We start from the raw sequence: 26,987 nt of genomic DNA on the forward strand, positions 1-26,987 counted from the left end.
TAACTTAAATATTTATTTATAGCAAAATAATAATTATGGTAGAAGATTTAAGATTTGCTTAAAAATATATAATATAATATATAATATAATTTTTATATTATATATATAATATAAAAAATTAAAAATTTCTATAATAACATAAAATTTTTACAAATTAACTGAGTTTCATAATTTATTTTTAATTAAATTGATTTTTTTTGAGTTTGATAATTTATATTTAATTAAATTGATTTTTTTTAAAATTATATTAATTAATTTTAATTTTAATTATAGCAAAATGAATCAATTAATAATGTTATTAATATTGATAGTAAAATTGTACTTCACTTTTATGTTAGCAATCTTTCAAACATCTAATAGATAGTAGATCGATATACATATTTACAAACATTAATTAATATATTAATATATTTTTCAAAAAATAAAAAGTTTATTAGAAACTCAAATTTTAAAAAGCTATAAATTTTGTATTTACAAACCGAATAAATTAATGTGTGAGAACTAAAGTTAAGATTTTTAACGCAAATATTGTGAGCATTCTTTTTTCAACATCGATTTAAAGTTGTGTACGAGAACGTGAGACAAATAGACAAATCGTTTTACACAGATTCGGGATGCTGCGTAAAACCGAGTTGTGTTGGAGTCATAAACTTTCCAAAAAAATAAAAAAGACAAAAATTATTCTTATTCATTGCACACGAAGGCAAACACTTAAAACAAAAAGATAAGCGGATTTACCTTTGTTGTTTTAATAAAAGTGAGTGTGTTTTGTGCGAGTATCTCAAATGTGAACTAAAACCAAATGAATTCCTACTTGTTTGTGTAACTTTTATAGACGTTAGACGTTAATTAAAGTGTGTACAAATTAAAATTTTGTATCTCAACACAAAAGTAAGTTAAGTAATAATCTATAATTGCTAATTTGTTTTAAAAAAATTCTAATTATAAAAAACAAAAAACTTTCACTACTTGTTTTTGTACATTTATCAAGACTTTATATTAATTTTTGAACATTTTAAATAAATATTGTTAATTTTAAAATTAATTCATATTTTTTATATATATATTAACGATGCTATAAAAGTTGACAGTAATTGAGGTCCAATAATTGAGGTGAAGTAAATTTAACAAAACAGATCCAGACTTGAGAATTACGTGCGTGACTTTGACTTTGACTTTAGTGACGTGTTGGTCAAGCATTGCTGAGTTTTTAACTGATTGAGCGCGTGTTTTTTAAAGCTTATTAAGAAATCTTCTGGCAGTAATATGGACTCTTTGGTATAAAACACCCATTGTGATATTTGAAAAATTGCATATGTGAAAGAGTTTGAGTTTGTTTGTTCAAATGAGAATTCTTGATGATAAATGTTTTTTTTACTTTTTTTTTTCTTTTTTTCTTTTATTAAAAATAATTATTTTTGATTTCTTTTGCTTCGCTTTGGTATAGAATATAAAAATGGATACTGGATGAATATACTTTTGAGTTTATTCTGGCTTTTATTTTCTTAGAGTTGGGTAACTGATATATATATATACTGATATATATAGACGCTTCATTGAGGAAACTGGAAGCCTGTGTTGAGCGTTGTTTGAGGTTTTGTTTTTGGCTTTTGTTTGCTTGCATGATTTTTTTAAGTGTAATCAGGCAAATAAACAAAGCGAGAAACTTTAAAATGCTACTCTTACATTCTGTAAAATCAGTGCACGCATTTTGAAAGTCATTAACAAAAACAAAAAATTATAATTTAAATCAAAAGTTAATTTGTTATGGTTTTTTATAAGGAATTTTAAACTTTTCATTGCACGTCAAAACATATTCTTTAATAAATAATTAACTTCAACACAGATAAGAAAAGTATCTGCGTTAATTGGCTTGTGGCTTGCAGTGCAATTAAAAGTAATTTCCTGATAAACACGAATATTTGGCACATCCGAGTTTATCATTTTATTAAGGAGGTGTGTTTTGGGAAAATTTATTGTAAACAAATTTTTTTTTTATATTTGAGTTTAATTTTTTATACCATGACGACCCTTAGAGTTTGTTTCTTCATTCTTGAAGTGAATTGAACTATGTGATAAAAATTCTTATAGGTATTTCTTTGATTCAATTTGATTTGACATCCTGGTTGGCGCTCTTTTCATTATTTTTTATATTCTAACATACACAGTATATACCTGAGTACATTTTTTTTATTGACATTTTATCATTTTTTTATAAAGTATTGATAATTTTGTACCCTATGGAATATTTTACAAGACACTGTATTTTTACAAGTTTTTGCCTATTCTAATGTATGACTTCAAATGAGTTGCAAAAACAAAATCAATGCTTATGATCTCAAATTTATCTTAATAACATAACATAGTTTTTCTAATAACAATAATCAATTTTATTTTTTTATTAACAATACCTTTTCAATACATTACAAGAAGTCAGTCGGAGTTAATTATAAGCGAATCCAGTACTCGTACTTCTTACTCACCTTAAACGTCGTCGACTTAGAGTGGTGTCGGCTTAAAACCGGTTTGTCAAATTTGACAGGAGATGGAAAAACTTAATAAATATTTTATTTACTATTTTTTGAAATCCTCAAATGCAGTTTTCAGTTTTCAGCTTTCAGTTCATATATATATATATATATATGATACATTGGGTGTTAACATACGAATTCTTTCACTTACTATTCAAATCCAAAAAATCAGTTGTATTGCTATATTTCGCCTCCAAAGCATTGAGAAGATAATAAAATGAAATTTACTTGACCACTTGAAGATAAGCAGGCATATTTAAACCACAAAGTCTTACTCTAGAATAAGTATATATTTCTCTTTATAAACTGAGTTATTTAGCATCGAAACCTGGGTTCTTGAATGTACGAGAAAAAATCAAATAGAGCGGTAATCAACATACATAATGTTTAACAACCAAATGAGCTTACTAATCTTAAACTCTGTCAAAATATATTCAGATATGCTGGACAAACTGCTTGTTATTCATAAATGAACCATCACATCTAACGGGACCTACAGTAGTACACTATCTATGCTGGGTCTCGGTGCCTGAAAGACACAAGTGTGATAAAAGGTGTGGGCACTTTAAGATCAATAGACATATTTCGACCTTCTTTTCAAAAACTCTTGCTCTTGGGCAATATAATTGTATATCCAACAGAATTATATAACAATGAAACCTAGGTTCTCGAATGTCTGAAAAAAATCAAACAAAACGGTAATCAGCCAAGACAGCCAAGTGGTCTTACTGGTTTAAAGCTCTGTCAATTTTTATTCCGGTATACTGGACAACTGCTTATCGTTCTTAAATGAACCATAACAATTACGGGGTCCACCGTGGTATACTGTGGTGGGTCTTGTTCCTTGTTTCATCAAACAAGGAACGCAACATCCAATAATCTAATTTGCATTATTCTATATTCTAACAAAAGAGCAGATAGTGGGCAAAGTAAAATGCTGAGAGGACTTTAAATTTAATCAAATTATTGGACGAACTAAAAAGCCAAAGACAGGCTAAGTGACGCATAAACCCATCTATTGTAATCTTATACAGACTAGATTAACTAAGCAGAATGTATAGGGAACACTCCCAAAAGTCAAAGTGGAAGAATTCGTCAATTTAAAATATAAAAGTATGGATTAATGGAGTGAGTATTCCATTAATCAAGTTTGTTTTCGTGAATATTCATACCGATTAGGACTTGTCAGTAATACAACTCCCAAATAAAAAAATGTATCTAAACCATATAATTAGAGATTCGTTGATGTCATATAGAATCTAGAGACTATAATCGACAAAGCGAATCTTTCTTTCAAGGAGAAACAGATGACAGTAAACAGTAAAGAGTAATAATCTCTAAAACCAGTGAACTTATACAAAGCAATAATCTCTGATACGATAGTAATGGTCAAAACTGTATAAATATATAGAATTCAAAAGGTAAAGTACAAAATGTGTTCTGCTCTATGAAGTAATACTCTAACTGGCGGTACTGCAAGGTCCTACATGTTTATGCGTTAAGTATATTATTTTTAGTCCAAATGCATGTGTGGCAAAGACTTATAGGTGAACCGGGCTTGTCAATAATACGAGTCAATTGTATTTTTAGAAGATTTATATATATATTCTCCACGTTCGGTAACAAAACAAAATATTTTCCATTCATGGGGGGTGTAAAGATACATCAGCTTTTCAAACTCTGCTATCTAGCATCTTCATCATTATGACAACGAATGATTCCTTATACCTTATACATGATTTTTTTTTTTTAATTTAAAATAAATGTTTAATATATTGAAAAAGTATTGTATTATTAAAAATTAAATTAGCAATTTCTAAATAACTATATATTAATAATTTAGTTTGTTTTTTTGATGATTTTTGTATTGTAATGAGAATAATTTTTTTGAAAATGTTTATGTTTTATGTTATATTAAATTATTATTTAAATATAAGATCAAGTATTAGCACATACTTTAGAAGATTCAAAGGTTGGAACACAGCGATAGATAAGGAGACAAAAAGTAAATATATTCTATATGAATAAGTAAACGAAGGGTAAGAAAGAATATAGTACTAGATTTAATTGAGATAATCGCGAGACAAAAGATATTCGCAAATCTCTAGCGTTGCGCAGACGTTTATCTATTTGATGAGCATCTAACAATTTTAGAACGATAAATGAATCTAGTTTAAGCGTTAAATACGTATACGAGTATATGAAACTAAAATCTAGTAGCAAGTAAACATGTATATATAAAACTAAATCGTTTAGTATATTGAAAGGGATAGGTAGAATCTAAGAAATGAAAATTTTTGATTTAGTTTTTCATTGTTATAATTATAATTATAGTGAATCTGTAAATCTACAACTAAGTTTGTAGACGAATAATAAAATTTTGTTAAGTTTTTTATAATTTACATATATTGTACAAAACATTAAATGAACACAACATTGAAAAGAATCACATATATTTTGATTAGATCGTTAATAAACTCATTAAATAAAAAATGAAAATAATAATTATAATTAAAGAAAATTTAGAATTTTTAAAAAACTTTAATTAGTTTTTTGTTTTACTTACTGGCACTCTTCGGAAGTATGTTTACTTTCGTCCGTACAATAAAAAAATTTCCCATTGAATAATTGTACACCAATTACAGAAAAAATAAATTGAAACAATATGTACACGATTAGAATGTTAACAACATTTTTCAATGAGTTGACTACGCAATCGAAGACGGCTTTCAATTTTGGAACACGTTTAATGGTTTTTAATGGTCGTAGGACGCGCAGAACACGCAACGATTTGATTGTTGATAAATTTTGTCCAGCACTGCTACCGCTCATATCGAAACCGAAACTAACAGCAGCGCATATAACGACCACAGCATCCATAATATTCCAGAATTCTCTTAAATAGCTGCCAGGATGTAGTATAACACCTAAATCTACAATTTTCAGTAACATTTCTATTGTGAATACGCCGGTAAATGCATAATCGAAATAATTTAAAATTTTATTTCGTTTTGAATTCTCACGAACGGGATCTTCGGCCGCTAACGCTATCGATGACAATGAGATGACGACCATTATGAAAAAATCAAAATATGGCAAATTTACAACCCAATGGGCGCCACGTCGTATGCTGTTTTTTTATTTTCAATCAATTTTTCAAATTTTTTAATTTTTTCAATTTTTCAATTAATTCATTTTCATGTTTACAAATTTTTTTTGGGGTTTTGTTTTTGGTGGGTTTTTATTTGATTTTTGTGGTTCCAATTTTTCCAATCAGTTTTCATTTTAGTGTTTAACAAATCGTTAGGCGTTTTAGTTATTTATTTTTTTTTTGTTTTTAATTTTATTTTTTAATTTTTTTTATTATGTTCCGCGATGAGTTTAATGAACAGTGGAGGTGTTTCATGTTTTTATGGAGATGGCAATGATGTTTTGGCAGTCAGTGCAGTATGCGATGCGAGTCGTTGTCATGTTAAAATTTCAAAAATCATAACAAACGAAAGCACAAAAATTAATAAAAAAAAAGAAAGAAAAATGTAAGAGAAAATATTTTAATTAAAATTTGTTAGATTATTATATTTTTGTAGAGGTTTGTTTGAAAATAGAAAGAATTTTAGATTAATATGTTGAGATTAAAATATTTAGCTAAGCTAACTTAATGCTTACTTAGTTTATACTTAAATAATATTAAGGATAAAAAATGAATTATTTTATACATATTATAATTCTAGAATACATTATAAATAATTAAAACATTTTCTTAAACGCAAGAATAAAAAAGTATTTATTATAAGCTAAAGATTTAAAACTCATAAAAATAATAATATTTGAAGTAGTTGTTAGTTCAATTTTTTATAATTAATAAAAAGGCTGAAGTGAAAAAAATTAAATAAAAGCTTTTAAATTAGTTTTTATTTTTTATTATTATTATTATTATTTTATTATTATTATTATTTTATTATTATTATTATTATTTTATTATTATTATTATTATTTTATTATTAATATTATTATTTTATTATTATTATTATTATTTTATTATTATTACAATGTAACGAATGTTTGACTTTCTTTTTTCACTACAGCCGCTTTATGAAAAAAAAAAATAAATAATTATATATCGCCACAATAATAATATATATATATATATAATGTATATATATATATAAAATACATCATATCTCTTCCTGCTTTCATTGGACTAAATCTTTTAACTTCCATTAAATGCAAATGTAGCAACTGAGGATCACATGATAAAAAATCACTTAATAGATGATCACTTCTTCGTCTGCGTTGCATGGTCTTTAAGGGTAAACTCCTTTGAATTTTTTAAATTAGCAATATTTCAGTGATATATTTCTAAAACAAAACTCCATCCAAGCCATCATATTTTCAGTTTACGGTTTGGCATTTGTCATTTTATAATATGGATCGTCGAACAAAAGTCAAACCAGTTCAACTTCAGAAAACTTACTAAATAGTTATTAATTCTATGGAATGTACATTTCTCATCTAACATAATTTATTTCAGTGATAAGTTTTACATTTGTTTGATAAGTGCGTTTAGAGACTAAATTAATGCTTCTGGGTTAGTGAAAATTAACAAGTAAATGTTAAAAGACTATTGCATCCACAAAACTTCCAATAAGGTGTGCTATTTGTCGGTGGTGTGACAGGGTCTAAACTCCGTTAGAGTTTCAAAGTGTTCAGAGTTTCAAAGTGATTGAATATTGTACAATGTCCCGTGGAAGACATTTGAATTATGTTGTGTTTCATACCTAATGATTCAAACACTATATTGAAGTAAGAATTTGATAGAAATCTTAATCGCAAGTATGTTTTCTTCTCGTTTACTTCCGAAACCACAAAATGGATAGCACTATATAATTTCTTTTCTTAAGCTTTCAATATGTTAGAATAAGAATTTAATAAAAAACTCAATCGCAAGTGGATTTTATTACCGATTTCTTTCGGAATTAAAAAATGGATAACCATGTATAGTTTAGAGCTTATTTCTATATATAGATTATAAAACTTAATAATAATATTTATTCAATATATCTTTTAATTTATTGAAATAAAAATTTTGATAGAAATTTCAATCGCAAATGAGTAAAATAGATAACCCTGTATATTTAATACAGAGCTCATTTTTATATATATATAATGAAAATAGTTTATATTTATTTATTTATTTATATTTATTTTATTATTATTTATTTATTTAAATACTATACTATATCAATTAAAAATAGATGAAGTTTTCTCAACCCAAAATATAGTGTGGATAAGAATAATTTTTAATGTATTTTCCAAGAATGGTAAAATTTCCAATGTGGTTTGCAAGGACAGATGTCGATATATTCTTAAAACACGATCTGTTTCTTAATAATCATAATGTGTTTCTTATTATTTAAGATGAATTTACACTATTTACGAATCGTTGGATGGAGCGACCGGAAGATTAAAAAAAATTTTATAAGCTTAAATCTATTTAAATAATAAATATAAATTAAATAATATAAAATTAAAATAAATAAAAATAAATTATAAATATACACATATAATTTAATATTTAAATAAATATTTCATAATAAAAAGTTATTCAATATTATTAGTAAAATAAAATAATAACATTTTATACTAACACATGTAATATCTGTTAGTATAAGTAACTATGCTTAATTAAATAAATATTTCTTGACATTAACTAACTTCTAGAAAATTATATAGTAAAAATGTAAAATATATACAATATATATATAACACATAAATAACTAACTTGATTTGAAATTAAAAAATAGACTAACAGTATATTATATATAAATGACTATCCTGAGAGGCATAAATATAAATGTAATCATTAACATAATACTAGCTTATTTTAAAGCGAATTTCATAAAAAGTTAATGGGTATAAGAAATGAACTTGTATATACAATATATAATATATAAATGACTATTCTGATATAGATAAATATAGACATAATCATTTTCATAACGCCAGGTTACTTTAAAGAGAGATTTATAGAAAATCAATTAAAGTGAAGAATTCAATAGAAAATAAATTAAAATGAAGAAATAAAGTAATGCATATATAATATATATAATACATAGTATATAATATCTAAACAATTATCCTGATATATATATAAGAATAAATATAATCCTTAACTTAATACTAACTTATTTTAAAAAGAGAAGAGAGTTTTATAGAAAATCAATTGTAATGGAAAAATATTTACGGATTTGTTGGTGATAATATAAACATCGATGAATATGGCAACATTGGTTTTGGACCCTCCGTAACCTCTTCTTCTTCCTTTTTCTCTTCTTCTTTCTTTTTACTTTTGACCTTATTCGCTACGGCAGCACTATCGCCATTCTCAATGTGTACACCATCCGCTTGCAGTGCTTCCATTTCCTTTTCAAGCTCTTGCAATTGTTTCTCCTTATCCTCTTCGACTTGCTCCTCTTCGGCTGCGGTTAATTCTTGTGCGTTCGCTAAATTATCGACAGCGATAGCCAAGAACACGTTTAACAGCGTATAGTTACCGAAGAGTACCAAAACGATAAAGTATCTGCAGCAATGAAGAAATACCAACACCAGATTTCACATTAAATCACGTATTTTTTTTTAAAAATAAATTGATTTTTTTTTTTTTTTTTTTGTTAATATTGTATAGTCCAGCGCGTTTATGCGTTTATGATGTTTCAAGCACAGCGTGGATTTACGATAATCGATAAAAATTTTTAATGCTTTTCTTAGTGAAAACTAAACTTATCTTACGTACAAAAATAAGGCGTGTTAGATTTATGTTAGTGACTTTAGTGAATTTTCTTAGAATTTCAAAAAGCAAGTTTCAATATTTAGCGTTCAATAGTTTCTTAAAAATATATATAACATATATAAAAACTAGTTTATAAATGAAAAGAAACATTTTAATTACTGCTAAAAATTTAAGTTTGAAAAATTTATTAATTTATTTATATAAAAAGTGGAAAGCGATAGGAGTAGATGATTTGCACTTTATATAAAATGAATTTAAAAAATAAATAAAAATTTACATTAATGACTTTGTAAATGATTTAAATAAAATATTTATGAAAAAAATGATGAATCCAGCTGAAAATACTTCCTTGTGAGTATTTTCACTGGATTCACATTGAAGACACTTTTTTTGTTGTATTTCCTTATAAGAAAATACATAATATATTATGATTATATACTCTCCCTTGTTCGTTAACGTTAGGCTTGCCATAATCACCCGTTTCAGTATTTTTACACACCACTTACGCATAAAAAGTTGTTAATTTCGTACTAAAAAAACTTGTGCGAAATGCAAAGCAGGCTGTTCTTATTACATAAAGTACATAAAATACTTAATTAATTATCCAAGCCACAGCGAAAAATCAAAATTTCATTTTTATACATTTAAGTAAAATTGCTTAAGCCGGAAAATGACACTGCATGACAAAAAATTGAGCTTTCGCGAGAACTCGACTTGCATCCATCAACTAATTTCATAAGTAAATAAATTTTCTTCCTCATTTTTCCATTTTCCATTGATTTACATGAAATTATTTTACATTGTTCACTTTTCTTCTCAAAAAATCAAAATAGTTGCTGCCAAATTTGTATCTGACAAATCTAGTAAGCAACCATTTCATCACTTCTTTTACTTTGTTTATTTAATATATATAAATATTATATATAGTTATATATATATTTGTTATCTGGTGTAGTTAAAACTGTGAGTTACAAAAACAATTGCATGCAAATTTATAATTTTCTCAAGAACGTAACAATTATTTTAAGTTTTTATTAAGAACCATTTTTGTTAAAACTAATTTGCTTTTTAATTTTAATTTCGTGAATTTTTGCTCAATTTACTCGTTTTTGTATAAGTTTGTTTATATCTTATATATAGTAAATATAGTCAATAGTTATCTTAAGTACTCTCATGCAATTAGACTAAAAGCTTTGTGTATTTTATGTTTATTCGAAAAAGCATTTAATTTTTGAATTGCAAAATTATTTTTGTATTCGTTTTTCTTAAACAACAAATTATTTTTTTTAATTATATGTGCAACCTGAAATTCATGCTAAGCTGGCCTAATTCATTATTTACCACAAAAACTGTGTCGAAATCCTAAAAAGTTCTATGGCAGCCTTTTTATACTTTCTATGCTCAACTAAATTAATTTTTCTTTTACAAATCAAACGTTTTCATTTCATTTCTCTACAATAAATAATAATTTTTTAATTAAAATTAATAAACAAAGAAAAAAAGAGAAACTGCATCAGATAGTTTGCATTTTGGACAAATAACTTAGTATAGTTTTATTATAACGAACCCATTTTCAATGTCTAACCCTGCAGTGGATTTTTGCATGACGCGCCACAAATACAGCGTCATTTACAACAAAGCCATTAATACTAGGATTAGGAATAAACGGGGTACTAGCTTCCAGTGGAGCGGAGCACACCGACTATTATTGATCTTTTGTGCTGAATACTTATACTAAGTACAATACTAAGCACAAAGCCATTAATACTAGAATTAGGAATAAACGGGGTACTAGCTTCCAGTGGAGCGAAGCACAGCGAGTGATATTTTCTGCTGAATACTTATACTAAGTATAATACTAAGTACTAAGCCATGAATACTAAGTACAAATAGTTCTGAACTTATGTTAAGGTGAAAAAATAGTTATAATGAGAGTCTTGTTTCCTAAGATAGAAAACTAATTTTAAAATATTTTAATAGAAAGTATTAGGCATTCTTGTGGACACAGTGACAAACTAATACCGTGTCCACACCTATAGAAGTTATAGATTTCTAAAAAGAATATGTATATATACCTATTATATATATATATGCTTTTAACTATATAGCAGGATTATTAATTAATTAGATGATATTTTATTAAATTTAAAAAAGTTTTCTAACTATAAGGTTTTCAATAAAAACTGAGTTGAAAAAATGTTGTTCCTACATGCAGATGGCGCAAAAACTAGCCACTCCGTTTGGAGGGTTCATCATAAATAACAAATTTTTTGAAATACGAGTATTTGTTGAAACATATTTTGATTATCAGTTAACAAATTATGTAAATTTTTATAAAGCAACTTTTGAAATTTACACAAAACGTATAATAAAAAATTTTTTTGTTTGATTAATCATTATTTTATAATTATAAAAAAACAGAGTTGAAGAAATTGTTAACTTGATAAGTCTTTAACTAGCACATCGATTAAGATTTATCAAGTGCAAAATCTAAATGACAGACTTAAACATAAACTAAGTCCATAATATTTATTTAAGAGGGTAAATTGACATCGAAAAAGATATCTAGACTCATATATCTATTATAATAACTTGTGACCATGGAAAAGTTCCATGGATCACCAGACTCTGGAAATAAAACAATCATCTTATAAATGTTCATTTAAGCAAAAATAATAATCTGTTTTGATTCCATGGACACCGTCCATGTGGGAAACCTGTGGAATCCCTTTAATGATAATAGTTCAAAACATCTACTGTACGACCATCAACCTTTCAGGAAAGTGCCACTTTAATATTTAAATAGAAAGAAAGCAACCTGACAAGTCTAATTTTATGTCCCCAAAATTAAAAGATGACACCTATATGAGATTTGATAGAAAAAAAATGTGCCTTAGGTATTCCACTCTTCTCCCAGCCAAAGATTGGCTCTGACACAAGAGTTAACATACAATTTTCTTTTCATCCGCAGGACCACAACCCGAAAAAGTTATTATATGGTAGATCAAGTCTTCCTTATTAGCAGTGATCATCAGTACTGATACTGTAATACGCATTGATTTTGCTTTAGTTAAACCAGCTAACTGGAAAGAATTTTGTACAATATGAATCATTTGCGATTTGTGATTTGACAAAGATCTTAATCTACTCATTCTTTCCAAGAATCAATCAACTGAAGTATATTTCGAAATATCTCAGAACGAACAGTTTCTCAAGAGATAGGAACTAAATATTAGTTAATTTTAGAACTATTATAAAGTAAAAAAGTAAGAAAAAAATTTGTGGAAGATAGTAGAATCGACAACCGCACAAGAAATGTCTTCCGTAGGTTAAACAAAGTTTAAGCTAATCATTTATCTTTAATGCGATTAGAACCAAAGTAACTTAGATTACTTAGTTAAAATACTTTTGATGACTTTTAAACACTGTAACTAAATTAATAGTAATTAATAGTTATGGTACAACTTTTAATATTTAAATATATTTATAATTAAATGAAGAGTCGACAAACTCCAAATATTAACCTCAAATGTTAAAAATATTCTCAAACTCATTAAGGAAAGATTTTTTTAAATTTATGAAAACAAAAAAAAAGCAGAAATGAAAACGTTTGAAATTGGTCGTAATCTTATTCATTATAAAAAAAATACTCTACATTATAAATCATTATAAAATTTATAATATTTTATCATTGAATATTATATTAGCTTCAAAGTACAATTTTATTAAGTGTCTTTAAATCAGCAAACTTATAATAATTAGACTAAGTTTAATAAGTGCACTATTAAAAGCAATAAAAAGGCGAAAAGCGTGTTCAAAGTACTTTAAATGCATATTGAAAGAAATAATTATTTTAAATATTATAAATATTATTTTAAAAAACTTCATTTCAGATTGAATTAATTTTAAAAACTATAAAAGCTCTAAAGATCTTACTATAATATTTAGGAGCTTCTAATTGCCTAATTGTTATAATACAAAAAATTTTATTTTTCATTAAAAATAAAATTAAAAAAAGCATGCAATAAAATAAAATAAATATTAAATTAATATTTGCTAATCAACTCTACTAAATTAACTTTTTACTATTCAACTTTAAAAACTCTGTACTTTAGTTATTTTAGTTATTAAAATCTATATGAAACTATTTAAGTGAGTTATCAATATTACTATATTACTATATGTATTACTATATTACAATATGAACTATAACTATTAACAAATTGTTCGGTGTTTGAATGTTAATGTTTAATTGTAAATTAAATTGCATTTAGTACAGCTTTTTAATTTTTTCATTTTCACAATTCTACATAAACAATTGTGTACGAGTATATATGGTTATATATAGTATATAGTAGTTGGTATAGTTGGTATTATATATCGGTTACCAAAATCAAAACTTAAAAACTTGAGCTTTCGTGTTCGTGAACGTGAAGAGAACGTTTCATTTATATCCGTTAGAAGTTCGATACTTTTAGATATTTTACACGAAAACTCAAATTTTTTAAATTGTGAATCAACAAAGTTATTCCATTCTGGAAGATTGCACACATTAATGGTTCGACGTTCAATGGAATTGCATTGCACATCCTTCTGACAAGAGATTCAAAATTAAAGAAATTTCTTTTACAGATAATTAAAATATCCTTGCGCAATTGTTTCTGTCGATTTTAATTTAAAAAAAAAATCCTTTCTTGTTTAATTTTTTTTTTATATTTCGGCTTAACGTAGCAATAGTAATTTTGAAGGCTTCATTTTTGAATACCCTTCGTTGATTATCATAATATTCTTAACATATTGATTAACACTATTTTACTTGGTATTAAAATAGTATTAACGAATATGTGCAGTTTTAAGTGTGTTTGTATGTGCCCTACGAATATTGTACATATATCAACTACTCGGTGCAGACTACGGAGGAAACCTAACTTTTCATTGTATATAAGGTCCTAACGGATTGGTTTGATCGTTGTTTAATTAAGATTTAATTTTACTTTAACATCAAAAACGATACTCCTTTAAAAATAGTTTGTATAAAATTCATTTTATGTTTACTAAATTTGCATATATATAGAGAATTTTCAAAATTCTTATATAAATTAATTTTAATAAAAATTAATTTTAAAGAAAATTAACTTTAAAAAAAATTAACTTTAAAAAAAATTAATTTTAAAAAAAATTAATTTCAATATAAATTAATTTTAATATAAATTAATTTTGATATAAATTAAAATTATATAGATGACAATTCTGTTATTCATTATTGAGCGGTGTAAATATTAATATAACTTTTTTAGTAGATTATTAATAATTAATTATTGAAAGTTGGTTCATATTTTATATTAATTATGAAACCAGATATTGCTATCTGAAAACAACTTTTAAAAATATTTGACCAACGTATTGGTCAAACCAACGTAAGGAAGTGAATTAAAGGTTATTTATTAAGTTATATTCAATATAATTAAATTAAAAACAAATTTTGGTTGTTTAAAGTTAATTTAAAAATAGTATATAAATCAAAATTAAATGATTAATTTTCACACATATAAAAAGAATAATAAAATGAATAATAAAATGAATAAAAAAAATAATAAAAAATATAAAAAAATAATAAAATATATAAAAAAAATAATAAAATATATAAAAAATTATAAAATATATAAAAATAATAAAATATATAAAAAAATAATAAAATATATAAAAAAATAATAAAATATATAAAAAATAATAAAATATATCACAAAATAATTAAAATATCATAAAAAATAATAACATATATAAAAAAATAATAAAATATTAAAATAATAAAATATTATAAAAAAATATAAATATATAAAATAATAAAATATATAAAAAAATAATAAAATATATAATATAAATAATAATATTTAGTTTTAAATAATTTTATAAATTTAAATTTTTTAAATAAACTTAAATAATTTTTTTTAATAAAAATAATTCATTAAACCGACGATCAAATGATAAAAGTAAATCCTCACAACAAACCTCATACGATATAAAATGTTAATATCGTAAGCATATCGTATCAATATCGTATTCTATTAAATCACACAAGTAGGGGAATGCAGTTATTATTACAATGGAAAATGTTTATTTTTAACAATAAATTTGTATATTGATTTCCTAAAAACAAAATTCAATTGTTTAAACAAAGACTATAAATATTTACGTTCAGATTTAATTGTAGAATTAGAAAATTTTTTAAAGTTGATCTGGTTTGCTAGTTACAAGCCTATTATTATAAACTATAGACCTGTCAGTCTTTTGGACACCAGATAGAGTTAAATCTTTATAAAGATTTAACAGCAAACAATTGTTTGTGAAGTTAAATGGTGCTTGACATTCCATTCAGACCCATTAAGCATTTCTAAAGATTTTTTAAAGCATGTTTTAAGATCAGATTATAGTAGGATTTAAATTCAGACTCTATGTGCCACAGTTCCAGCACATACACAAAGTATACAACACACAGTTATATAAAATATATAAACTTTTATAATTTTACAAGCAGTCTACTATACACGTATGTATATTTCTCTATTAATTTTTCTATTAAAAAAATTAGAACAAGTTCAAAGTACAGTACGTTTTCTAATCAAACGATGCTTAAGGTCAGCTTTCTCAAAAGTCGTAGGAGACCTTAATAAATATTTTTCTATTCGAATTATAAGTTTTTGGCTGTGTTGTCAAAACAGCAATCAGAACTATGTTCACGATACTCTAAATTTTTTAAAAAATTTAAGATATCCCATAAAAACACGACTATCACATAAGTGAATCAAATCTGATAAGACTATTCAGACTATTTGCTAATATGTTAACAAGTAAAGATTTCTGTCATTTAAGATAAATTTAATATTTACAGCGACGACTCCAAAAGAAGCTTGAGTTTGTAATTTACACAGCAATAAACACATTTAAGGTGTCATACAGAAATCTGAACTTCAGATGTATATATTATATTAAGAAAGTAATACTCAAGATTGCAACTAAAACTCTATTAGCAAAACATATATCAAAAATTTGTATAAAATAATTGATTGACAGCCAATACCCTTACATACTCAATATACAACATAAGAGCCTATCCAACTATATGTGGTGTCTCTGTAGCGATCAGTAGACAGAATAATGTATTTGTCACCTGAATTACAATTACAATTAGCAGAAACTATATCAGTTATTCTTTGTCTTATGTTGAGCTTTTTCCGAGTTAGTGCATCTGGGCACTATAATGGCTGGGGGATTTCTGCAGAGTCCCACCCAACTCACTCACTAATTTGAGTATTTCTCATAATCTTCGTTATTATTCAATGATTGAGCTAAGATCTGCGATACATTGTGTTCCTTAAAAAATGGCAAATAGGTGCTAAAATAACACCATTTAAGTGATTGTAAGTAATTGAATCTCTCTTATAACCAACTTTTGCTTAATAAGCAAACATGTACAGACTTTAATTTCTAACTTAAAATTTTTAAGGAATCTTCTAGAAGGAAATTAAGAAATTATCGATTTATAACCTACTATGCAGTTCCACTAAGGAGTAACAGCACTACATTTCTTGAAAAATCTTGTTTGATGACAGTGAAGTACTATTAAAAACTAATAGCAAACGACTCACACTTTTCAAAAAAAATCAAATTCTTAAAATAATGCTGTTAACAAAGCACATTACAGAAGTCTTCTCGATAGTAACAAGATAGCACTAAGAAGGGCGACACTACATAATAATATCTTTAGGATAATGCAAGGATTCAAGATAAGGAAAGACGGTCCTTTTTTTGTTTTTGTTTGATATAACAAAAAAAAAAATAATAACGTTAGTAATATCAACTATAATTCAAATATATTAAATAATTAAAAAATTGTTAAAATTATTTAATAAAATATACACAAAAATTGAAATGAGTTATTTCGATTTCTTCAAACTTAAAACAAAAAAAAAACGTTATATACTTTTAAAATGCCTTTTTAGCACTCATTCAAGATTATTTTAATTTAATTGTGCAGGAGCATTTCTGGAGCTTGTTTATTGGAATGTAACGCTCCTTATTGACTCCTTCCTATGAAGTGTTTGATTGAAGAGTGATTTACACTCCTAAAAGACTCTTACTTAGTCCATTAGTTTTGTTACGCAAATTTAATTATAAAAAAATATTTGTTCATAAAATAATAATATTCATATTTATAATCTTAATTTATCAATATAAACTAATTAATATTTTAGTGAAATTTACACAAAATTGTATTTTGATGTTAAAGTAAAATTAATGTGTCATCCTAAATGAGGAAATCTTTTTTTTTGAAGTGTTAGTTTTATTTAATACTAATTTTCTAGCAAACTACATTTTATATGTAACTAAAATTTTTAGCTTAAAGAGCATAAGAGAGTCTAATAAGAGAGGGGAAGAAACTAAACAGTTTGATTAAAGTTGACTAACTTTTTTAGATTTTAATTATCAAAATGAAAAAAAAAATATTTTTTTTTAATATTTAGCATTACAGCGCGATGCCACATAAAAATTGCAAATACATTACATTACTTCAGTACATTACACAATCAATTACTCGGGTAATTAGTTAATAAAAATTTTGAAAAATTGTAAATAATTTGAAAAAATTATTAAATTTTGTTATAAAATTTTTGAAAAATGGTTTCATTAATTAGTATAGAAGCATTATGTTAATTAAAATTAATTAAAGGTGGTGATAGCATTTATAGCATTTTCTCTGATTATAAAAAATTTTGTATAAAATACTGATTATTGAAAAGCTAATAGTTGCATATACATACAATGGTTTAAGAGATTTACGAAAAAATATATATATATATGTACTTTTAATGCATGTATTATTTGTATTTATTAGCGAATAAGCAAAATCGAAGCTGAAAACTTACATAGAGTAAATCATTCCTTTCTTGGCTCCACCTTGTGATATAATACCCTGATACATGACTTCATTCCAATCTTCACCGGTCAAAATTTGGAATACTGTTAATAATGCTATTGGAAATGTGTTGAAATTTGTTTCGGGGGTACCGCCTTTAAAATTAAATTGCCCGCCAAACAATTGCATGCCGAGTAGGGCAAATATTAGAATGAACAAGAAGAGCAGGAACAACAATGAAATGATGGATCTCATCGAGTTCAACAGCGAAATCACAAGATTTCGCAGGGACGACCAATATTTGGTCACTTTAAATATACGCAGTAAACGAAGAGCTCGCAATACGGATAAACCGAACGAGCCACCTTTCACTTCAGACCATATCACTTCGAATATCGAACCACTAATGACGACACAATCGAAACGATTAAACGATGATTCGAAATAAATGCGTGGACCCAGCGCATACATTTTGATGAACATCTCCGACATAAAGAGACCCAAAAACGTAAATTCAGAATAGTCTGCAATTATAAGAAAATAATTACGTAAAGAACGCAAAAAAAGAAAAATTAAAATAAAAATAAAAATAAACAGAAGGAAAAATAATTAATTTTTTTAAATTATTTATTTTTTAAGTTTTTTATAAATCATTGAAAAATAGTAAATTAGTAAAATTAATTAATTATTGTGAAGTAAAAACTTACATAGAAATTCTGATAAATACTTTGGCTGTCCGTAGTGCTCGACAGCAACACAGACCGTGTTTAAAAATACCAGAACTATAACAAACCAATAGAACCACTGCGTTTTGACCGTATGTCGTATCCAGAAACGAAAACGTTTCTCTGCACGCCAAAATCCCGTGCAACTGCCTTGAGGTTTCGAACGCGATTTCAGATATCCTAAATATGATATATAGAATTAGTTATTCGGTAAACCACAGATAAATATTTGCTAGTTAAGTTTTATATGACTTAAGACGAAATTATTTAATACAATGCACATATATTTAAATAAATGAGCAGCTAACTTGATTGCGCTTTTAATATATAACGCCATATGAGAGATATGTATGCTGTATGTGATAGTTACTAGCTATGGATTATTGATTATATATGTATTTTACATAAGGGTATTAAAGAGAAAGATTTTTACAGTAATAGTAGTAATAGTAGTAGTAGTAGGCACTAGACGAGAAAATATTTACTCAAAGCTGCATAGTAAGCGCTTTTAACGTTTAAGTTAGCAGACTAGCGGATTAAGGTAAAGTAAACTAAATGTAAGTTATAATATATCAAAATTATATATGTACGCATAGATAGCTATGTAGTAAGTTTAGAATTAAATAAAAATGCTATAATTGAAATTAGAATACAATTAATAAAATTATGAAAAATAGGTTTACTAAAGTAAAAATAGTTCATTTTACGGGAAGGTTGGAGCACGATATTTTGATAGGTGAGTTCAGTTCTATGTATGACTTTTTGATTTATAATACAGTTTAAATGCTAAAAGTGCGCGACTAAGCCAAATTGCTTGATGGCTCTTAGATGTTAGATGGGAACAATTATAATTAATATATATTGTATATACAATTGTCAAATTGTACAAAATCACAAATTGTTTCTAAATAAAATTTTTACAATGCGACAAACATTTTTTTTACAATTGTTCGCCCAATGCATTTCTGTTCAGTTTGAGTTTGAAAAAATGTTTGCCTTTAAGTGCAAATATTTTACTAATAAATTTTTTTCTTTTTACAAATTTTATTTGAAGTGAATTAATTTTTACAATGATTACTAAATTTAATTCAAAAATGTACGAAACGACTTGGTGTTATTAATGGCTAAGACGTGATAAAAATCAATGTACTTTTTAGTTTTGAATTCATGTGAACTATAAAACTCTTAAATAAAATTGAATAAGTTTTTGAATTTGTTTTGTTTTAGTTTTTACTTACACATTTGAATAAGAGATTTTATTTTTGGTTTTTATTTATTTGGTTTTTTATGAAATTAAACAAAAATATATATAGCATTAATTTTTCAATTATTCATTTGATTTGGATAAATACAAATTCGAAAAATAAAGCAAATCATGATTTCAAATTGATTAACAAGAAAAATCTGAGCAAAAAGTGTGTCTATTAGGAAAGTGTTGGATAGAAACAAGAACACGAAGTGTTTATACATAGAACAAACACAGAAAAACATGAAATAATTAACAAATCAACAAATTAACGAAATATTTATTAAATATTCAATATTTAAAATTACAGAAACCAAAAAAAATTTATTAGAAATTCATTAGAAATTCATTAGAAATTTTAACAAACAATAGCAACCAAACTAGTGTAGCTCTTAAATCTAATCTAACTATAGAAAAATATTAAGTATTAAATTTAAATGTATTTAAATTTAATTTAAGCAAATATTCACATTCATTTTTTGTATACATCTTAATTAATGTATCTATATATATTAGAAATAAATCTAAATTTTCTAAAAGGATTTTTTAAAATTTCTTAGTACACATAGTTTAAATTATTAACACCATAATCACAATCACAGTATTATAATCATATTACTTTTGAATAAATAATGTTTTATTCAATTGATTATAGCAGATCTATTCCATCAATTGTTTTTTGAATCAACAGTTAGACAGGGCAATACTCTATCCAGTAGAATTCTTAATGTAATGCTAACCCACGCCATACCAAATCTGGTTTCTGTTAAGTTAATATTGCCGACCACTCAAAGTGTTTTTGACTTCTACCTCAAGGAGTTTAATTATAACAAAATATTTTTTTTTAGAAATTTTTTAATAGTAAATTATAAATAAAATACTTGACTGTTTAAAGACTTAACTGCTTAAGTTAGATTAATAATAAACGTGTCCAGGATAAATTTAGACCATAATTTATCAAAGACAATATCTAACCATACAAAACTCATAACAGCTCATAAATATAGAAAAATTGAAATATTTTAGAATGTTATTAAGTTCACAAAACACTATTATGGCAGAATGCATGAAGACCCAACTTCTAACATGACACTTAAGCTATATTGCCATTATACATATATTCTCATAAGAGATGTAACAAGGCATATTAGTGAAAAAGTTTATTTTATTAAACATGGAAATAAAAATTTAAGACTATCGATCTTTTAAGACTATGATCTTAAGGGAGTCGTATTTTTGTAAGCCTCTTCCGAATATCACCATTTTTAATTCTGACGTATACAGAATTGTGAAAGTGTATTATTAACTTAAAAAAACGCCATAATTCAATAAAATATCACAGTTTATCACAGCTTTCAGAGTTTAGATGAAATATATTACCATATCCCCATATTCTCTAGATTTGGATTATTAGTTATCAAATTTTTTTTACGCGGACTTAAAGACTTTTAACAAAAACTTAAACCTGATTTCACAATGGTAACTTAAATCTCAAAACTGACTTAATATCTTAAGTCAGTATTGCTGATAACTTAAGTATAAATAGAATTGAGACTTATTATACCTAAATTATTTGAAAATTATTTAATAATAAATAAAATAAAAAATTACTACCATGTCTAAATATAATAAATATTGTTTTATTTTTGAATTAGTTTCGATTATTACATATCTGAATTATTGGAAGTAATATAATAGAAAAAGTTAGCAGGACTCATGCTGAAAATAGATATTTTTAATATATAAATAGGCAGAATGCTAAAAGCGATGTTTATAATGGCTACAATAGACGCAAAACTAAATAAGAAAAAAGCCTTAGAAGATTGTTGAAGAAAGATTCTGATACAATAGTCTTTGTATTATTTAAAACTGGTTCAAATATTTCTTTAAATTATATAAAACTAATTTAATATATTAAAACTTTCAGTTAAGTTCATTTTAATAAACATCACATTTAATTTCAAAGTGACTGCAAACAAAACTTAAGCAATCTAAGCACGTAAATTGCTAATAGATATTTATACTATAAAAGACATATATTACGATTCATATACATACTTTATATTATAAACTATATATTTTTTATACAATATAAAATATATATAAAAATAAAGAAGTTTCGAACAGTATTGAACTAAAATAACAAAATTTTGTTTTTTAATATTTGGCTAATGAACACTGACTCTGAGCTTCAATTTTGGCAAGGCAATAGTTCACCCTTGGTACTTGATGGGTATTTGGCAATACTCAAAACAGCTTTATGTTCAAATTTAAAAATTCTATAGAGTAAAATATTAAAAAACATAATATTTGTTGTTGTAATTCACTACTGTTCAAAATCTCTCTATTAAATACAACACTTTCTATTAAGTAAAAAAGTCACTAACGTCATAACTGACTTCAAAATTTATATATAAAAAGTATTTAATTAATTACTTTTTTTTCTTGTTTAAATTACAATAGGTCTGTTCCACGAGCAACTCGTAGTAAAACTCAAGTAAAATACAAGTTAATTACAAACTGAGAACGTAACACAAATAAAGTGCCAAATTTTGCTCTTTACACAGATTTTCATGCAACAGCTTTGTGTAAAATCTGATGAGAACACCAGTGCCGCGCATATAAACAATACAAAAATTTAAATTCAAACCAAAATAGCTGATTCACGTATCACACAAATTTTACTTGAAATAAAATGTACGAGTAAAATCTGTGTAACATTTTTAAATTTCGACAGGGATGTTATGCATTCTCAGATGCTCTCATTTACTCGAAAACAGTCGATTCACATATCACACAAATTTTACTTGAAATCAAATGTACGAGTAAAGTCTGTGTAATATTTTTAAATTTCGACAGGGATGTTATGCACTCTCATATGATCTCATTTACTCGAAAACAGCTGATTCACATATCACACAAATTTTACTCGAAATAAAATGTACGAGTAAAGTCTGTGTAACATTTTTAAATTTCGTCAGGGATGTTATGCACTCTCAGATGCTCTCATTTACTCGAAAACAACCGATTCACATATCACACAAATTTTACTTGAAATAAAATGTACGAGTAAAGTCTGTTTAACATTTTCAAATTTCGACAGGGATGTTATGCACTCTCAGATGCTCTCATTTACTCGAAAATTTGCTGGTGGAATGCACTTGCGTATACACAGTGTTACTCAAAGTTACTACGAGTAGCTCGTGAAACAGACCTAATATAAGACATACTACATATAACATATAAAATACACTTATAAGCTATATTGTCTAAATTGTGTGTATAAACCATTTGAAAAAAAAGCATTTGTAGTAGTTTTAAAAATTGCGTTTGTAGAAAATAATAGGAAATTGAAAACAATATTAAATAGAGATTAAAAGAGTTTGGCAGGCTCAGAACTAATTAAACAATATATTTGATAAACATTTAAATTGAAACATTAAACACATAATAAAAATAACAAAGTTCCAACAAATTAAGTAACATTGAGTAAGAAATCAAGAAAAATAGGAGTTCCGAAATTAAAACTGCAGATTTACCTTCATCGCCTTTTTCACCACCTTCTGTGATTTTTTAATATAAATTTTTCATGACAGCCATTTTTTACGAATATTTTTCAAAAAATATTTTTGATTTTTTTTAAATGGCGGGTCAAAAACAACAACAACAAAATGACAGAAATATAAAAAAAAGAAAAAACTTTAAAATTACAAATAAACTCAAAATTAGTTACATATCATATATATATGTGAGTTTGTGTGTATTTCAAAAAAAAAAAAAACATTTAACATTTTAAACTTTTTGTTTATAATTAATTTTTGTAGTGAAATTTTGATTATATCAAATGATCGAAATCGTTTGCTGATTGATTGGTCATTTTAAACAATTTTGGACAACAAAAGTGTTCTGTGCATATTTTGTGAAATAAAATTTCCTCAGCTTTATAATTGCTTAACAATTGAATTTTTATGTACGAATATATATATGAGTAAATATTTACTATATAGGTATAAAAATTATATTTACCGTCGTCACCATAGTCTTCTTCTCCTTCTTCTTCTTCTGTATCTGTTGATTTCGATTTACCCAGACTTTTCAGTTTCTTTTTCTTGGCGGCAGTTCTACGACGGGCTATTCATATATATAAAATATAATTGTTTTTATTTAATATGATTTTTATATATAAAAAAAATATGTTTATTATATTGCATACCCTCCATTATGTGCATCTTTTCTTCTTCTGTCGTTCTTTCTTCGGCTAATATCACTTCCTCTGTAAAATATATATAATTATTTTATATTGATTCGATAAAAAGAAAAAAATATATATGTATATATATTTAAATAATTTTTGAACGCTTTCAAATATCCTTTTATTATAAAATTGTAATTAAGTGTGTAGTAGGATTTACATACAATGAGGAATATTTAATAATTAACAGGATACTATACCAGCTTTACATATCCATTCAACATAGCCGTTTAATTCTCTTTCTAGTTGCTGTTGTCTTCTAAGTTTAAGAAACTCTTGTCTATTTTCTACTTTTTCACGTTCTTTTGCGAATTCACTACAAAAAATAATTACACAAAATAATATACATACAAGAGTAAATATGTTTGTTTGCAGGTGTACTTTCGAAGAAAAGTTGAAAAGGTGATTTTTTTATATATATATATTAGATATATAGAAAATGTCGTTTGAGTATTTATTCACAAAAAAAAAACATGAATACAAAAATTATAAAATTAATATTTGTTTATTTAAAAAATTAAATAAATTAAATAAAAATAAAAAACTAATTTTAAGCAAATTAATAACTTTTAATTAAAACACGTTAAATATTGGGTACTGGAGCATATTTGGGAACTAAATAAAACATAGTGATTCTCAAAGCTTAGTAATACTAAGTTACACCCAAAATTATTTTTTAACGTAATATTAATAAGTAATTAAATAGATTATATATATGTTTTATTATTATTATATTTTAATTAATTATTATATTTTAATTATTATTATTATATTAATTATTAATTTTTTTACTAGCATTTTTATTATTATATTTATTAATTATTTTACTTAATTGTTATTATTAATTATTATTGTTAATTAATTAGTTGTACAACTAAAAATAAGTATTTTAAACTTTTTTAATCACCATGTTTAATTGTTTGATAAGGTTTTTTGAAATTGGTAAGGTTAGGATTAATTTCTCCTATTGCTAGTACTATATTCAATTTCTATATATTCTCCGCATCTAGCTTGGTATACATTTTAGATGTTTGTCTTTAAAACTAATGGATAAAGATTGTACCTTATACTATTTTTAGTATTACGCTAATATAAAATATAATTGATACCTTGTCATACCTTTTATATATTGTATAGTTAATATTTTACACAATATACAAGTTTTTAGCCTATAAACTTAATTATGTTCATGAAATATTTACAAAATTGCAATTATTAACAAAAAAGTCTATTGATTGTAATTAAAATTATATCATATTCCTTAAGCATTATCTAAAAGTCCTTAAAGTTGAGCAACATAACAGTTTTTTGTTTTGGAAATAAATTAATTTTGATAATGACGTTGCCAATATCTTTAGCATATCAAATTTAAATTAAAATTATTTATTTCCTAATATTAAACAATATACCAAGAAATAAAACATAAACTCTTGGTGAATATTTGGGATTAAATTTCTTCGGTTGGAAACTGAAACTCTATATATCTCAAAATATTACATTTAATATTTGATGAAAAGCCTTGATTTGGCCGCCTTTGTTAAAAACAATAAACGAAAATAAGCAGTTTAGTCTCAGCAACGTACGGAACACTAAAACAAATTTGAAAACTTTATGTAAATGTACCCAATCATAGAAAGTACATTCTCATAAAATATAATTTAAATGTAGTGAACAGTTTGAAAAGTACTGTTTGCGTACATGTACACTACAACTGTACACTACGATTGAGTGCTCGTAGCGTACAGTCATTTTGTGATTGAAAGAAGTAATGAACAACTGAGCACTTGTTCTTTGAATAAATAGTTCTTAAGAAAAGAATACTTCTTTATAAATGTGTTTTTGTTAAATAAATATTTTTTTTTTGTTAATCAAATAAATGAATAATATTAGAAAATATTTTTAGGAACTAACAAAACAAAGGCTGTGACTTGAACGGTCAACACTACTGCATTACATTAGAAACAATTAAATTGATTTTTTTATATATCGCTAGTAATCGATTACTATGTTTAACGATAGAAAGTTTAGTCGAAGATTAAAATGATTTTATTTGACTTCAATCGATCATTGTTTGTAAATATATTTTAATAAATTATTCACATGACAGGTATTATAAAAATTCTAACAAGGAAAACATAGTTAAGTAAAATAATTAGTTCAATAACATACAATATTGTCGTATATAAAATAAAAATCATAAAGGTAGTTTTTCATGAACTTCACAGTTATTTCTCACAATGAGAAACTACGTATTAACCGTATATTTAAAAAATAAATATAATCAATAGTCGATAATGCTTACACTTCAAAGTATTGATTATGTATTGAGACAGTGTTTAGTAGATAAATAGGATTAGTAGATTCCTTTCTGTTAAATGACATTTCAACCGCACAGAAACATGGTTTCAAAAAAAGTTCTTTTTAAGATTTGGGTTCTCCGTGTATTAGAAACAATTACTGTATTCGAATGAACCACGAACTGTACCACGAACAAGGGTTTTAGTAAATCCTTGATACTGTTTAATGAAT

The 26,987-nt window shown here is 25.2% G+C and overlaps 1 protein-coding gene across 2 annotated transcripts in view; it reads right to left on the reverse strand.

Moving 5' to 3' along the window:
• LOC119669301 (voltage-dependent calcium channel type A subunit alpha-1-like) overlaps positions 1-26,987 on the reverse strand; it is a 114,059-nt gene that overhangs the window by 1,885 nt on the left and 85,187 nt on the right. The window contains exons 8-14 of one of the 2 annotated variants that reach the window (XM_038079144.1): positions 24,659-24,774; positions 24,420-24,479; positions 24,233-24,337; positions 18,943-19,140; positions 18,246-18,759; positions 8,776-9,111; positions 5,267-5,661 (exon numbers count right to left, since the gene is read on the reverse strand). In XM_038079144.1, the coding sequence (XP_037935072.1) occupies positions 5,267-5,661; positions 8,776-9,111; positions 18,246-18,759; positions 18,943-19,140; positions 24,233-24,337; positions 24,420-24,479; positions 24,659-24,774 (1,724 nt within the window). Of the gene's footprint in view, positions 1-5,093; positions 5,662-8,775; positions 9,112-18,245; positions 18,760-18,942; positions 19,141-24,232; positions 24,338-24,419; positions 24,480-24,658; positions 24,775-26,987 lie in introns of those variants that run through there. The other variant, XM_038079143.1, reaches the window with a different exon arrangement.

The sequence above is a fragment of the Teleopsis dalmanni genome, chromosome 1 (genome assembly GCF_002237135.1).
Source record: "Teleopsis dalmanni isolate 2A chromosome 1, ASM223713v2, whole genome shotgun sequence".
Lineage (NCBI taxonomy): Eukaryota > Metazoa > Arthropoda > Insecta > Diptera > Diopsidae > Teleopsis > Teleopsis dalmanni.